The sequence below is a fragment of the Anomaloglossus baeobatrachus genome, chromosome 1, assembly GCF_048569485.1.
Source record: "Anomaloglossus baeobatrachus isolate aAnoBae1 chromosome 1, aAnoBae1.hap1, whole genome shotgun sequence".
Lineage (NCBI taxonomy): Eukaryota > Metazoa > Chordata > Amphibia > Anura > Aromobatidae > Anomaloglossus > Anomaloglossus baeobatrachus.
In genome coordinates this window covers 163,983,210-164,000,281 of record NC_134353.1, presented here as the reverse complement: position 1 = coordinate 164,000,281, position 17,072 = coordinate 163,983,210, and the positions used below count along the sequence as shown (strand labels likewise).

General features: G+C 45.3%; 1 protein-coding gene across 3 annotated transcripts in view; it reads left to right on the top strand.

Annotated features, from left to right (window-relative positions):
• The window catches only part of NEIL3 (nei like DNA glycosylase 3), an 80,451-nt gene extending 63,970 nt beyond the window's left edge, over window positions 1-16,481 (top strand). For all 3 annotated transcript variants that reach the window (XM_075347181.1, XM_075347182.1, XM_075347183.1), the window contains 2 exons: window positions 2,581-2,755; window positions 16,056-16,481. In XM_075347181.1, the coding sequence (XP_075203296.1) occupies window positions 2,581-2,755; window positions 16,056-16,214 (334 nt within the window). In that variant the 3' untranslated portion in view covers window positions 16,215-16,481. The remainder of the gene's footprint in view (window positions 1-2,580; window positions 2,756-16,055) is intronic.
• Window positions 16,482-17,072: the final 591 nt, after the last annotated feature.

Below are 17,072 nucleotides of genomic sequence, written 5' to 3'. Positions count from 1 at the left end.
AGTGAAGTAGGTGTATCTGTCTCTAAGTCAACAGTAAAGAGAAGACTCCATGAAAGTAAATACAAAGGGTTCACATCTAGATGCAAACCATTCATCAATTCCAAAAATAGACAGGCCAGAGTTAAATTTGCTGAAAAACACCTCATGAAGCCAGCTCAGTTCTGGAAAAGTATTCTATGGACAGATGAGACAAAGATCAACCTGTACCAGAATGATGGGAAGAAAAAAGTTTGGAGAAGAAAGGGAATGGCACATGATCCAAGGCACACCACATCCTCTGTAAAACATGATGGAGGCAACGTGATGGCATGGGCATGCATGGCTTTCAATGGCACTGGGTCACTTGTGTTTATTGATGACATAACAGCAGACAAGAGTAGCCGGATGAATTCTGAAGTGTACCGGGATATACTTTCAGCCCAGATTCAGCCAAATGCCGCAAAGTTGATCGGACGGCGCTTCATAGTACAGATGGACAATGACCCCAAGCATACAGCCAAAGCTACCCAGGAGTTCATGAGTGCAAAAAAGTGGAACATTCTGCAATGGCCAAGTCAATCACCAGATCTTAACCCAATTGAGCATGCATTTCACTTGCTCAAATCCAGACTTAAGACGGAAAGACCCACAAACAAGCAAGACCTGAAGGCTGCGGCTGTAAAGGCCTGGGAAAGCATTAAGAAGGAGGAAACCCAGCGTTTGGTGATGTCCATGGGTTCCAGACTTAAGGCAGTGATTGCCTCCAAAGGATTCGCAACAAAATATTGAAAATAAAAATATTTTGTTTGGGTTTGGTTTATTTGTCCAATTACTTTTGACCTCCTAAAATGTGGAGTGTTTGTAAAGAAATGTGTACAATTCCTACAATTTCTATCAGATATTTTTGTTCAAACCTTCAAATTAAACGTTACAATCTGCACTTGAATTCTGTTGTAGAGGTTTCATTTCAAATCCAATGTGGTGGCATGCAGAGCCCAACTCGCGAAAATTGTGTCACTGTCCAAATATTTCTGGACCTAACTATATATATATATATATCTATATATATATATATATATATATATATATAATTATTAGAGAAAGCCCGCATCTATTAAAGGGAATGGCACCAGGTTTTGGCTCCCCATCTGTGAGTAGGATGATGTATATGGGCACAGACCCTGATTCTTGCGATGTCACTTACTGGTCGTAATTTTTATAAAATCACTGTTTTATCTCCTGCAGATCTCAGTTCTCTGAAAGCTGAGCTCTTTATAACCCTGCATACATCACTGCTTGACACTGTGCATAAGCAGAAAGCTGCCACTCAGTCATGGCGAGGTTCTACATTAATCATGAATATGTTTTCCTACCTGGCAGCAGATTACTAGTCCTCCAGTGGTAAACTACTGCTGATAGTGCGGTTATCAAAACTACAGCAAGTACCGTATTTTTCAGACTATAAGACGCACTTTTTTTCCCCCCAAATGTTGGGGGAAAGTGGAGGGTGCGTCTTATGGTCTGAATGTGGCTGCGGGGAATGAGGGTCATCGGGGGCACGAGCAGGCTGTAGCAGTGCCTGCCGTGACCACGTGGGCCCGCTCATTCCATATGCACGCCCATCCTCCCGCCCATCATCTCTCAGCGCTGAAGACGGCGCTACAGGTGGGCAGGGACACGCGCATAGTAAACAGCCGACCCCTGTGATCACCCCTGGCAACTACAGCATGGAGTGATCATGCTCGACTGTATTCACTGCCCCCCCCCGCGCATCATCATCAGCGCGGGGTGCAGTGAATCAATGTACTCACCATTCCCCTGCAGCATCGCAATGTCCTCCTGTCTGCCGGCTGCGGCTGTATGGAAATTAGCGGTGCTAACAGCGATGACGTCATCGCTGTGCACATATGTCCACACAGCCGCGCCGGCAGACAGGAGGACATCGCGATGCTGCAGGGATCGTGGCTGGCTCCACACAGCGCTGCCGGCAGACAGGAGGAGGAGCGACGCTGCGTGGAGCGAGGAAAGGTGAGTGTAAACGTTTATTTTTTTTTCTGTGCCACAGGATGCAGGACATAGCAGGTTGATGGGGATATATGAGCAGGATGATGGGGGTATATGAGCAGGATGAAGGGAGTATATGAGCAGGATGATGGGGGTATAGGAGCAGGATGATGGCGTATATAGCAGGATGAGAGCACATACCAGGATGGCAGTATAAGATGGGACTATACCAGGATGAGGGACATATATATATATATACACAAGGCAGGAGGATCATTACCAGGATGGGGTACCTTAGTAGAGAATTTGGGGACATTACCCCCATAATAGTGTCAGCAGCAGATACTCGCCCCATAACAACGTGTCATGACCATATTTTTTGCATAAAATTTTATTTTCCTTCTCTAAAACCAGGGGGGTGCGTCTTATGGTCTGGTCCATCTTATAGTCCGAAAAATACGGTATCCCTGAAAGTGATAAATTGCTGGATAAAGTGGAAGTTTCCCTTTAATTTATCTGCTAATTGTGACTGTTCCCTTCATATATTCTTTGGTATATACCAGATTTCTTGATTATACTACTTTGACTTTCTTGCAGTTCGCCCCGTGTTCACATGACGGGGGGCACAAGTCCACTGAATGCAATCGGCCCCCACTGCAGTAAGCATAACCGAGCCGCTGTTCGTCATGTCGTGAAAAAAGATGGAGAGAACAAAGGACGACAGTTTTATAGTTGTTCTCTACCGAAAGAGAAACAATGTGACTATTTTGAAGTGAGTGACTCGGTGTCTTCAGATTTAACTCATGTATTGGGTCCAATTCATTTATGCATTTGTTTGGGCTGGTTTTTGATGTTTTGATTTTTTTTGTCGTCTTTTCCTTTTTGTGCTTTTTTTTTTTTATTTTTATATGTGCACAGTGCATTTTTATTGTGTCTTCTGGTGGAGTTTAGTCACAAAACAGCAAGCAAATGGTGATGCCAGCAAAGTCTATGAGAAACCTGCAAAATTAATGCGTCATTTTGAAGAATTTGGCACGAAAAACTACAACAAATGCCACAAGACAAAGAAAGCAACCTGCGGGTTATAAATGCTGCGGATCACTACAAGATCTAGAATATGCAGCATCGACAAAGTTTCTCCACTTCTCCTGTAAAACATAGTGTATACACACACACTTTAAAATTACCAAACCAGTTTTTTTTCTTTATTGCTGTAGTAATGCTTTTAATCCTGAGGTCCCTGCCCCCACTCTTATACATACCCTCCAGTGTTTTCACCTTCATCAACACCGGTCCAGTCCCGCAATGCCGACAAAAACGAAAACTTCTGACTGGCTGGAGGTCAAAGTCAGAGGTTACATTACAAAATCTCAGTGCATCTCTGAGGGTGAGAATGAGGCTCTTATAGACTTGTGTGGAAGAGTGACCTCGGGTGTGCTACATGAAATACTCAAGCGATACGGCAGGTTATAAACTGCCACAGGCTGACCGGAGCAGTGGAGGTAGGTGAAGACATGGGAGACCAAGTGCAAGACAGGGGGCAGGGACCTGAGATTATCAGCACCACTCCAGCAGTAAAATAAAAAACAAAACTGGTGAGGTGCTTTAAAGGGTACCTAACACGTCCAGCTACGTAGGTAAATAGTATTCCTGTGTAGCTGGCTTACTGGAGCAGCGGCTACAGGGAGAAAATGAAGGTTTATTCTCTCTGTAGCCACTCTCTTCCATTCAGCTCTGTTGGTGGAGGGCGCAGTTACAGTCACTGCACATTACACGAAGGCTATGTACGCACGATGCGTTTTTCGCGGTGTTTTTGGTTTAAAAACTGCATGACTTTGCTGCCTTAGCAAACTCTGAGTTTTCATTTTTGCTGTCTGCACAGTACAATTTTGTTTTAGGTACGTTTTGTGGTGACCACGACGATGCAACATGTCAATTATTTCTGCGTTTTGCCAGCGTTTTTCACCCATGCAATGCATAGGAAAAAACGCTGCAAAAAACGCATGCGTTTTTAATGGGGTTTTTTTATCGCAGGTGCGTTTGTGCGTTTTGTGGCAAAAAAACTCACAAAAACGTTGCATGTTTGTGGTCACAAAAAAGGCAACGTGCACACATACAGTAGCCGTGTGGTCATGTCACACACAACGATGACGACGTCGCTGCTAAGTCACCATTTTCAGCGACGTTGCTGTCGTGTGTGATATCCAGCAACAACCTGGCTCCTGCTGGGAGGTCGCCGGTTGTTGCTGAATGTGCTGGACCATTTTTTGGACGTTGATCTCCCGCTGTGAAGCGCACATTGCTGTGTGTGACAGCGAGAGAGCGACAAACTGAATGTGCAGGGAGCAGGCTTCTGCGGACGCTGGTAACCAAGCAAAGGCTGCTTGGTTACCCGATATTTACCTTCGTTACTAGCATCCGCCGCTCTCAGGCTGCCAGTGCCGGCTCCCTGCACACGTAGCCAGAGTATACATCAGGTAAATAAGCAAAGCGGTTTGCTTATTAACCCGGTGTGTACTCTTGCTACGAGTGCAGGGAGCCAGCGCTAAGCAATGTGCGCTGGTAACCAAGGTAAATATCGGGTAACTAAGCAAAGGCTGCTTGGTTACCTGATATTTACCTTCGTTACCAGCGTCCGCCGCTCTCAGGCTGCCAGTGCCGGCTCCCTGCACACGTAGCCAGAGTACACATCAGGTAAATAAGCAAAGAGGTTTGCTTATTAACTCGGTGTGTACTCTGGCTACGAGTGCAGGGAGCCAGCGCTACGCGGTGTGCGCTGGTAACCAAGGTAAATATCCGGTAACCAGCGAAGCATTTTGTTTGGTTGCTCGATATTTACCTTAGTTACGCTTCCACGTGTCGCTGCTGGCTGGGGGCTGGTCGCTGGTGAGATCTGCCTGTTTGACAGCTCACCAGCGACCATGTAATGACGCAGCAGCATAAGGTCAGGTCGTCGTCGTGATCGCTGCGTCGCTACGTGTGACCCCAGCTTAAACGTACCTGTAATCACTCATCACTTGATAGTCTTCTGTGCATTGTGTTCGCCATCCAGGCTATCTACCAAGATACCGGGGAGTCATTATAGGCTCACTCTGTAGTAGGCGTTGATGGTAACTTCTCCTTGTACTGCCCCAAAGCCTTTAAAAAAAAAAGCAACAGAGCGAATAGAAGTAAGGCTGGAGTCACACTTGCGTATGAAAAATCGGTCCCATTCTCATGCCGGAGAGTAGGATGATTTTTTTCTCACTTTGCATCAGTTTGCTGTCAGTATGCAATCCATTTTTTTCCTCAGCAGCTATTAGTCATTACAGTGATGCATACAGTGAGCATTTACAGTGTGCTCTACTACATGATAAAATTGTATTTAGAAAAACAGATGTCACTAGGATGGTCCATGTGCTGTCCCTGTGACATCCGTCTTTTTCTCACACCCATACACTTGCATTGGAGAGTCTCGCACGAGAAACTCTAGAAATCGCAGCATGCTGTGATTTTTTTCCCTCAGTCCAATTTGAGCCGAGAAAAAAAGCAGCAGATCGGAGTTGCTTCACTGATTAACAATGGTCCGAGTGCAATGTGAGATTTTCTCACATTGCATTCGTGCGAGTCAATCGTAAGTTTGACGCCGGCCTCACATTTCTTCTTGTACTTGCTGCTCCAGTAGTCAGGCATAATTTTAATGCTATTATCCTGCAGATTAATTCTATATCTCCAGGTAAATAGCAGTTCTGGAGACAATATGTTCCCCTTTAACCCCTTAACGACCGCTGGCAGTAAAATTATGTCATAGCGGTTGTAATGTTAATATCTCCCGGCTGCTGCAGATCGGCGCACATCTCAGCTGATTTGTACAGCTGACATGTGTGCCTGCCAGGCATGAGCGGAATTGCTATCTGCCCGTGCCTTGTAACCCCTTAAATGGCGCTGTGAATATGTGGCAGTGCCATTATAATAGTGATCGCGCTATAACTTTACTCACAGGCCTCCACCGGAACTCACGTGACGTTATCACGTAGAACCAGTGGTTGTCATGGTCATGTGATGACTCCTGTGCTCACATGCCTAAAGGTCCTGTAATAAACAGCCAAGTTCTGACTGTTACAAGAGATGATAATTTCTCCCGGTCTGAGCAGTGCTGCTCTGATCGGGAGAAATGAATGGGCGATCAGACTGCTGATTGTTATAGTCACCATTTGCCCCATTGGAAATGAAAGGGTTAAAAAAATAAATATACACATTTGGTATCGCTGCAAAATGTCTGATCAAAATAAAAAAAAATAAAATCAATGTGATCGGTAAAAGATGTAGCGGCAAAAAAATTCAAAACGTCAAAATTATGTTTTTTGGTCACCACAAATTTTGAGCAAAGTGCAATAACACGATCAAAACGTAGCATTTACGCAAAAATAGTGCCATTAAAAGCGTCAGCTTGATAGCAAAGAATAAGCAGTCAATGAGCCATAGATCCCAAAAAATGAAAACACTACGGGTCACGGAAAATGGCAAAACGTACGCCACTTTTTTCGGACAAACTTCTGATTTTTTTTTTTAACCCCTTAGATAAAAGTAATACTATTCATGTTTGGTGTCTATGAATTCGCACCAACCTGAGGCATCACACCGACACATTAGTTCTACCATATAGTGAACACGGTGAATAAAATACCTCAAAAACAATAGTGCAATCACACTTATTTTTGCAATTTTTCTGCATTTGGAATTTTTTTTTGCCGTTTTCAAGTACACTATATGGTAAAACTCATGGCTTCATTTAAAAGTACAGCTCGTCCTGCAAAAATCAAGCCCTCACATGACCATATTGGCTGAAAAAAAAAAAAAAAGGTACGTCTCTTGGAAGGATGGCAACCCCCCCCCCCCCCCCCGGAAAACGCAAAATCGGCCAGTCGCGAAGGGGTTAAGGAGAATCTCTGCACAAAATGACTGTCCCTTGACATAACCAAATATTTAAGTGCACATTCCCATCTACAAGTTTTCTATCTGTGACCTCTGGCTCCTGTGAAGCCTGAGCTGCCAATCAAGGAAAAGGGGCAGAAATGGAGGGAAAACAAGTAGGTGGGAAGGTGTGGTGAACTGCTTGGTCACACCAAGAGTGCACCCGACACTTATGCTTTGTTTGAACAATTGTTTTGTTGCAAAGACGTGTGAACATTGCTGAATACACATGGCTTTACATTAATCTCTGAACTTGGATGCCATTCTCTGTGGACATTTTAGGCGTGCACATCCACTATTAGGCTGGAAACACATCTATGCGAGTAAAATCGGTCCGAGTTAGCTGAAAAAGACTCGGCTGATTTTAGTTCACATTAGGTCAGAGTGTAATGCAACTGCACTGCGATCCTGAGATTTTTCTCATGAATGCAGTGCGTGTGCAATGCGTGTGTGATCAGTGTGTGATCCTTTTTTTTCTCAGCAGCTGTCATCTGCCATTCAGCTCTGCTACATGGCCGCTGACAGCAGCCACAGACAGCCATGTAGCAGAGCTGAATGGCAGATGACAGCAGACACAGACAGAGCCGCACGATCAGAATGAACTCGGGTGAATTTCACCCGACTTCATTGTCATACCGCAGCTCTGTCTGTGTCGCATCCTGATTAGCGGTCACCCGTGAAGGACTCACCGGTGACCGCTAATCCCCTGAGTGACTGCAGTGAGCAAAGCGATTAGCGCTGCTGTCACTCAGGTTACCCGCGGCCAGCTGTATTCTCCCCCCCGTGACCGCAACTCACCTGTGACTTCATTGCTGTCACTCGGGCGACTTGCTGTCACTGTTGGAGGATCCAGCGGTGGCCACGAGTTACCTGACTGACATCAGCTGATCGCGCGTCTTACCTCAGTTGCTGCGTGGAGCTGACAGGAGCGGCGGTGTCGTCTGCAGCTCGTGTCACCTTCATGTAGCAGAGCTGGAAGCAACGCGGGACCTCCGTGGATTACGTCGAACAAGGATGGGTTTTTTGCGTACTTAATAAAGTGGTGAACGAGGGTCTTTGTTATTGTTTATTATTTCAAATAAAGGATTTTTTCACTGTGTGTGTTTATTAACTTTAATTTACAGGTTAATCATTGGGGGTGTCTCAGACGCCTGCAATGATTAATCTAGGATTTAGTGGCAGCTATGGGCTGCCATTAACTCCTTATTACCGCGATTGCCAATGCACCAGGGCAAATCGGGAAGAGCCGGGTACAGTCCCAGAACAGTCGCATCTAATAGAAGCGGCCATTCTGGGCGGCTGCTGGCTGATAGTGTTAGGCCGGGGGGCTCCCCATAACGTGGAGCTCCCCATCCTGAGAATACCAGCCTTCAGCTGTATGGCTTTATCTGGCTGGTATTAAAATTGGGGGGGACCGCACGCCGTTTTTTTAAATTATTTATTTATTTATTTATTTTACTGCACAGCATAGACACGCTCACCGGCTGCTGTGATTGGTTGCAGTCAGACATGCCCCCACACTGAGTGACAGCTGTCTCACTGCAACCAATCGTAGGTGCCGGTGGGCGGGTAAAGCAGGGAATACGAGATTGAATAATGAGTGGCCGGCTTTTTCAAAAGAGGAGAAGCCGCCGGAGCAGTGTGAACGCCGTGCTGCGCTGCGCTGGTGAGTATGAGAGAGGGGGGGAGAGGGATAGACAGACATGGACAGAGAGTGAGGGACAGAGATAGTGACCGACTGACAGAGAGAGAATAGAGACCGAGAGGGAGAGACCGACTGACAGAGAATAGTGATTGACAGACATTGTGAGACATCACTCGTTTCCAGTGTTTTAGGAAACATGCGAGAAATGTATTTAGAAAATCGGATGTCACTAGGATGGTGTGAGTGCCGTCCCGTGATATCCGATTTTTTACACGCTCCCATAGACTTGCATTGGAGAGACTCGCAGTAGAAACTCGCAAAAAAGCAGCATGCTGCGATTTTTTTTTTTTTTTTTTTTTTTTCTCAGTCCGATTTGGACTGAGAGAAAAAAAATAAATAAATCGCAAATGCGAGCTGAATCATTCACTAACATGTGTCCGAGTCCAATGCGAGATTTTCTTGCATTGCTCTACTCGAGAAACTCACAAGTGAGAAGCAGCCCTTAGTCTCTCACTGACTATCCAGTGAGCATTCTGCTGTGTTTTCCTGGTCTACTTGCGGTCTGTCCAGCAGAGTTGAGATGTTTGAGATATTCAATAAATGGGTGAAATATATAAAATTTGTGACGGAGAAAAAAGCGGCTAATCCAATCATTAGTCTATTAATAGGAAAAGTGACCTTTTCCTGTTTGCTAGGAGCAAGTCTATCTCCCAATATGCGGTTTCTTTAATTGCCCCTTCTACGTGTCTGATTTGATCCAGAACTCTTTGAATTCCTCATCCAGCAAGCAAATGGTGATGCCAGCAAAGTCTATGAGAAACCTGCAAAATTAATGCGTCATTTTGAAGAATTTGGCACGAAAAACTACAACAAATGCCACAAGACAAAGAAAGCAACCTGCGGGTTATAAATGCTGCGGATCACTACAAGATCTAGAATATGCAGCATCGACAAAGTTTCTCCACTTCTCCTGTAAAACATAGTGTATACACACACACTTTAAAATTACCAAACCAGTTTTTTTTCTTTATTGCTGTAGTAATGCTTTTAATCCTGAGGTCCCTGCCCCCACTCTTATACATACCCTCCAGTGTTTTCACCTTCATCAACACCGGTCCAGTCCCGCAATGCCGACAAAAACGAAAACTTCTGACTGGCTGGAGGTCAAAGTCAGAGGTTACATCACAAAATCTCAGTGCATCTCTGAGGGGGAGAATGAGGCTCTTATAGACTTGTGTGGAAGAGTGACCTCGGGTGTGCTACATGAAATACTCAAGCGATACGGCAGGTTATAAACTGCCACAGGCTGACCGGAGCAGTGGAGATAGGTGAAGACATGGGAGACCAAGTGCAAGACAGGGGGCAGGGACCTGAGATTATCAGCACCACTCCAGCAGTAAAATAAAAAACAAAAATGGAGAGGTGCTTTAAAGGGTACCTAACACGTCCAGCTACGTAGGTAAATAGTATTCCTGTGTAGCTGGCTTACTGGAGCAGCGGCTACAGGGAGAAAATGAAGGTTTATTCTCTCTGTAGCCACTCTCTTCCATTCAGCTCTGTTGGTGGAGGGCGCAGTTACAGTCACTGCACATTACACGAAGGCTATGTACGCACGATGCGTTTTTCGCGGTGTTTTTGGTTTAAAAACTGCATGACTTTGCTGCCTTAGGAAACTCTGAGTTTTCATTTTTGCTGTCTGCACAGTGCAATTTTGTTTTAGGTACGTTTTGTGGTGACCACGACGATGCAACATGTCAATTATTTCTGCGTTTTGCCAGCGTTTTTCACCCATGCAATGCATAGGAAAAAACGCTGCAAAAAACGCATGCGTTTTTAATGGGGTTTTTTTATCGCAGGTGCGTTTGTGCGTTTTGTGGCAAAAAAACTCACAAAAACGTTGCATGTTTGTGGTCACAAAAAAGGCAACGTGCACACATACAGTAGCCGTGTGGTCATGTCACACACAACGATGACGACGTCGCTGCTAAGTCACCATTTTCAGCGACGTCGCTGTCGTGTGTGATATCCAGCAACAACCTGGCTCCTGCTGGGAGGTCGCCGGTTGTTGCTGAATGTGCTGGACCATTTTTTGGACGTTGATCTCCCGCTGTGAAGCGCACATTGCTGTGTGTGACAGCGAGAGAGCGACAAACTGAATGTGCAGGGAGCAGGCTTCTGCGGACGCTGGTAACCAAGCAAAGGCTGCTTGGTTACCCGATATTTACCTTCGTTACTAGCATCCGCCGCTCTCAGGCTGCCAGTGCCGGCTCCCTGCACACGTAGCCAGAGTATACATCAGGTAAATAAGCAAAGCGGTTTGCTTATTAACCCGGTGTGTACTCTTGCTACGAGTGCAGGGAGCCAGCGCTAAGCAATGTGCGCTGGTAACCAAGGTAAATATCGGGTAACTAAGCAAAGGCTGCTTGGTTACCTGATATTTACCTTCGTTACCAGCGTCCGCCGCTCTCAGGCTGCCAGTGCCGGCTCCCTGCACACGTAGCCAGAGTACACATCAGGTAAATAAGCAAAGAGGTTTGCTTATTAACTCGGTGTGTACTCTGGCTACGAGTGCAGGGAGCCAGCGCTACGCGGTGTGCGCTGGTAACCAAGGTAAATATCCGGTAACCAGCGAAGCATTTTGTTTGGTTGCTCGATATTTACCTTAGTTACGCTTCCACGTGTCGCTGCTGGCTGGGGGCTGGTCGCTGGTGAGATCTGCCTGTTTGACAGCTCACCAGCGACCATGTAATGACGCAGCAGCATAAGGTCAGGTCGTCGTCGTGATCGCTGCGTCGCTACGTGTGACCCCAGCTTAAACGTACCTGTAATCACTCATCACTTGATAGTCTTCTGTGCATTGTGTTCGCCATCCAGGCTATCTACCAAGATACCGGGGAGTCATTATAGGCTCACTCTGTAGTAGGCGTTGATGGTAACTTCTCCTTGTACTGCCCCAAAGCCTTTAAAAAAAAAAGCAACAGAGCGAATAGAAGTAAGGCTGGAGTCACACTTGCGTATGAAAAATCGGTCCCATTCTCATGCCGGAGAGTAGGATGATTTTTTTCTCACTTTGCATCAGTTTGCTGTCAGTATGCAATCCATTTTTTTCCTCAGCAGCTATTAGTCATTACAGTGATGCATACAGTGAGCATTTACAGTGTGCTCTACTACATGATAAAATTGTATTTAGAAAAACAGATGTCACTAGGATGGTCCATGTGCTGTCCCTGTGACATCCGTCTTTTTCTCACACCCATACACTTGCATTGGAGAGTCTCGCACGAGAAACTCTAGAAATCGCAGCATGCTGTGATTTTTTTTCCCTCAGTCCAATTTGAGCCGAGAAAAAAAGCAGCAGATCGGAGTTGCTTCACTGATTAACAATGGTCCGAGTGCAATGTGAGATTTTCTCACATTGCATTCGTGCGAGTCAATCGTAAGTTTGACGCCGGCCTCACATTTCTTCTTGTACTTGCTGCTCCAGTAGTCAGGCATAATTTTAATGCTATTATCCTGCAGATTAATTCTATATCTCCAGGTAAATAGCAGTTCTGGAGACAATATGTTCCCCTTTAACCCCTTAACGACCGCTGGCAGTAAAATTATGTCATAGCGGTTGTAATGTTAATATCTCCCGGCTGCTGCAGATCGGCGCACATCTCAGCTGATTTGTACAGCTGACATGTGTGCCTGCCAGGCATGAGCGGAATTGCTATCTGCCCGTGCCTTGTAACCCCTTAAATGGCGCTGTGAATATGTGGCAGTGCCATTATAATAGTGATCGCGCTATAACTTTACTCACAGGCCTCCACCGGAACTCACGTGACGTTATCACGTAGAACCAGTGGTTGTCATGGTCATGTGATGACTCCTGTGCTCACATGCCTAAAGGTCCTGTAATAAACAGCCAAGTTCTGACTGTTACAAGAGATGATAATTTCTCCCGGTCTGAGCAGTGCTGCTCTGATCGGGAGAAATGAATGGGCGATCAGACTGCTGATTGTTATAGTCACCATTTGCCCCATTGGAAATGAAAGGGTTAAAAAAATAAATATACACATTTGGTATCGCTGCAAAATGTCTGATCAAAATAAAAAAAAATCAAATCAATGTGATCGGTAAAAGATGTAGCGGCAAAAAAATTCAAAACGTCAAAATTATGTTTTTTGGTCACCACAAATTTTGAGCAAAGTGCAATAACACGATCAAAACGTAGCATTTACGCAAAAATAGTGCCATTAAAAGCGTCAGCTTGATAGCAAAGAATAAGCAGTCAATGAGCCATAGATCCCAAAAAATGAAAACACTACGGGTCACGGAAAATGGCAAAACGTACGCCACTTTTTTCGGACAAACTTCTGATTTTTTTTTTTTAACCCCTTAGATAAAAGTAATACTATTCATGTTTGGTGTCTATGAATTCGCACCAACCTGAGGCATCACACCGACACATTAGTTCTACCATATAGTGAACACGGTGAATAAAATACCTCAAAAACAATAGTGCAATCACACTTATTTTTGCAATTTTTCTGCATTTGGAATTTTTTTTTGCCGTTTTCAAGTACACTATATGGTAAAACTCATGGCTTCATTTAAAAGTACAGCTCGTCCTGCAAAAATCAAGCCCTCACATGACCATATTGGCTGAAAAAAAAAAAAAAGGTACGTCTCTTGGAAGGATGGCAACCCCCCCCCCCCCCGGAAAACGCAAAATCGGCCAGTCGCGAAGGGGTTAAGGAGAATCTCTGCACAAAATGACTGTCCCTTGACATAACCAAATATTTAAGTGCACATTCCCATCTACAAGTTTTCTATCTGTGACCTCTGGCTCCTGTGAAGCCTGAGCTGCCAATCAAGGAAAAGGGGCAGAAATGGAGGGAAAACAAGTAGGTGGGAAGGTGTGGTGAACTGCTTGGTCACACCAAGAGTGCACCCGACACTTATGCTTTGTTTGAACAATTGTTTTGTTGCAAAGACGTGTGAACATTGCTGAATACACATGGCTTTACATTAATCTCTGAACTTGGATGCCATTCTCTGTGGACATTTTAGGCGTGCACATCCACTATTAGGCTGGAAACACATCTATGCGAGTAAAATCGGTCCGAGTTAGCTGAAAAAGACTCGGCTGATTTTAGTTCACATTAGGTCAGAGTGTAATGCAACTGCACTGCGATCCTGAGATTTTTCTCATGAATGCAGTGCGTGTGCAATGCGTGTGTGATCAGTGTGTGATCCTTTTTTTTCTCAGCAGCTGTCATCTGCCATTCAGCTCTGCTACATGGCCGCTGACAGCAGCCACAGACAGCCATGTAGCAGAGCTGAATGGCAGATGACAGCAGACACAGACAGAGCCGCACGATCAGAATGAACTCGGGTGAATTTCACCCGACTTCATTGTCATACCGCAGCTCTGTCTGTGTCGCATCCTGATTAGCGGTCACCCGTGAAGGACTCACCGGTGACCGCTAATCCCCTGAGTGACTGCAGTGAGCAAAGCGATTAGCGCTGCTGTCACTCAGGTTACCCGCGGCCAGCTGTATTCTCCCCCCCGTGACCGCAACTCACCTGTGACTTCATTGCTGTCACTCGGGCGACTTGCTGTCACTGTTGGAGGATCCAGCGGTGGCCACGAGTTACCTGACTGACATCAGCTGATCGCGCGTCTTACCTCAGTTGCTGCGTGGAGCTGACAGGAGCGGCGGTGTCGTCTGCAGCTCGTGTCACCTTCATGTAGCAGAGCTGGAAGCAACGCGGGACCTCCGTGGATTACGTCGAACAAGGATGGGTTTTTTGCGTACTTAATAAAGTGGTGAACGAGGGTCTTTGTTATTGTTTATTATTTCAAATAAAGGATTTTTTCACTGTGTGTGTTTATTAACTTTAATTTACAGGTTAATCATTGGGGGTGTCTCAGACGCCTGCAATGATTAATCTAGGATTTAGTGGCAGCTATGGGCTGCCATTAACTCCTTATTACCGCGATTGCCAATGCACCAGGGCAAATCGGGAAGAGCCGGGTACAGTCCCAGAACAGTCGCATCTAATAGAAGCGGCCATTCTGGGCGGCTGCTGGCTGATAGTGTTAGGCCGGGGGGCTCCCCATAACGTGGAGCTCCCCATCCTGAGAATACCAGCCTTCAGCTGTATGGCTTTATCTGGCTGGTATTAAAATTGGGGGGGACCGCACGCCGTTTTTTTAAATTATTTATTTATTTATTTATTTTACTGCACAGCATAGACACGCTCACCGGCTGCTGTGATTGGTTGCAGTCAGACATGCCCCCACACTGAGTGACAGCTGTCTCACTGCAACCAATCGTAGGTGCCGGTGGGCGGGTAAAGCAGGGAATACGAGATTGAATAATGAGTGGCCGGCTTTTTCAAAAGAGGAGAAGCCGCCGGAGCAGTGTGAACGCCGTGCTGCGCTGCGCTGGTGAGTATGAGAGAGGGGGGGAGAGGGATAGACAGACATGGACAGAGAGTGAGGGACAGAGATAGTGACCGACTGACAGAGAGAGAATAGAGACCGAGAGGGAGAGACCGACTGACAGAGAATAGTGATTGACAGACATTGTGAGACATCACTCGTTTCCAGTGTTTTAGGAAACATGCGAGAAATGTATTTAGAAAATCGGATGTCACTAGGATGGTGTGAGTGCCGTCCCGTGATATCCGATTTTTTACACGCTCCCATAGACTTGCATTGGAGAGACTCGCAGTAGAAACTCGCAAAAAAGCAGCATGCTGCGATTTTTTTTTTTTTTTTTTTCTCAGTCCGATTTGGACTGAGAGAAAAAAAATAAATAAATCGCAAATGCGAGCTGAATCATTCACTAACATGTGTCCGAGTCCAATGCGAGATTTTCTTGCATTGCTCTACTCGAGAAACTCACAAGTGAGAAGCAGCCCTTAGTCTCTCACTGACTATCCAGTGAGCATTCTGCTGTGTTTTCCTGGTCTACTTGCGGTCTGTCCAGCAGAGTTGAGATGTTTGAGATATTCAATAAATGGGTGAAATATATAAAATTTGTGACGGAGAAAAAAGCGGCTAATCCAATCATTAGTCTATTAATAGGAAAAGTGACCTTTTCCTGTTTGCTAGGAGCAAGTCTATCTCCCAATATGCGGTTTCTTTAATTGCCCCTTCTACGTGTCTGATTTGATCCAGAACTCTTTGAATTCCTCATCCAGCGCATATCAATTGGATTTCTGAAACCCTATTTACAAGTAATGGAAAATTTCTGCTTTGAAAAAAAAATAGGCACAGCAATAAGTAATACTACTAGATAAAGTCACCGAGGATTAACCCCACTGAATGAATGACAGTGGGTTAATCATCACGAGGATCTGTTGAATATTGAGCTGCGCATCTGTGGTAGGGGGGAGTGCGGTCAGTCTTGGATTTCAGATACAGAAGTTCACATTGAATTTTAGTCTGAATTAACAGAGGATTCTGCTTTTCTTTCAGTGGGCTGATCTGCATTTTCCATTCTGCAACCATGTGAAGAGATGCATTATGAGGACAGTATTGAAGCTTGGCCCAAACAATGGCAGAAATTTTTACGTGTGCCCTTTTGGCAAAGACAAGCAATGTGGCTTCTTTGAATGGGCAAAACCCACAGTGTAATTGTCTGTGTCTGGGACCACACATATACTTAAGTGTTACTTACACAGATTGTGATGAATGTATCTTACTTTTGTTCTCCACTTAATACTCTACAATAAAATATGTTTCTGCTTTGGACATGTAATAGAGGGAGCAGTGGCTTGTGACCTCCGGAAGACATCATTGTCATATGTGTATTGAAATGTTTGGTAATGTGGAAATGTCAAAATGTCCAGTACTGTGTGGTTATATCGCAGTACTGTCAGCTTACCACTAGGTGTCAATAGTCCTGGGCTCCTTAGCTAAAAATAAAATAAATCTTTATTTTTATATAACGCTAACATATTCCGCAGCGTTTCACCTACATCAGGAACGCTGTCCCCATTGGGGCTCACAATCTAAATTCCTTATTTGTATGTCTTTGGAGTGTGGGAGGAAACCAGAGTACCCAGAGGAAACCCACGCAAACACAAGGAGAACATACAAACTCCTTGCAGATGTTGTCCTTGGTGGGATTCGAACCCAGGACCCCAGCGCTACAAGGCTGTAGTGCTAACCACTGAGCCACCGTGCCGCCCTTAACTGGGAAGGGAGGCTCAGGGAAGAGGTATAGTGGCAGGACTGAAAGGGTTAGCCAAATAGAACCCAGCCCACAGTGAAGAGGAATATAGCGGAAGGCATTTCCCGGTTTTAGTCAGATAAGGAAAAGTGACAGAGTAGTGCAAGGAACAAATGTAGCAGAGTGGAACAGGCCAATATTGTGCAGGAGAGAGTCAAGGTGATTGGAACAGACCACAACCCCACAGCTACAGTGAGGCGAACAGAGAGTGCCCCCTTACTAAGCCAGCTGCTGTAATAGTGCAAACAGATGGCAGAGAT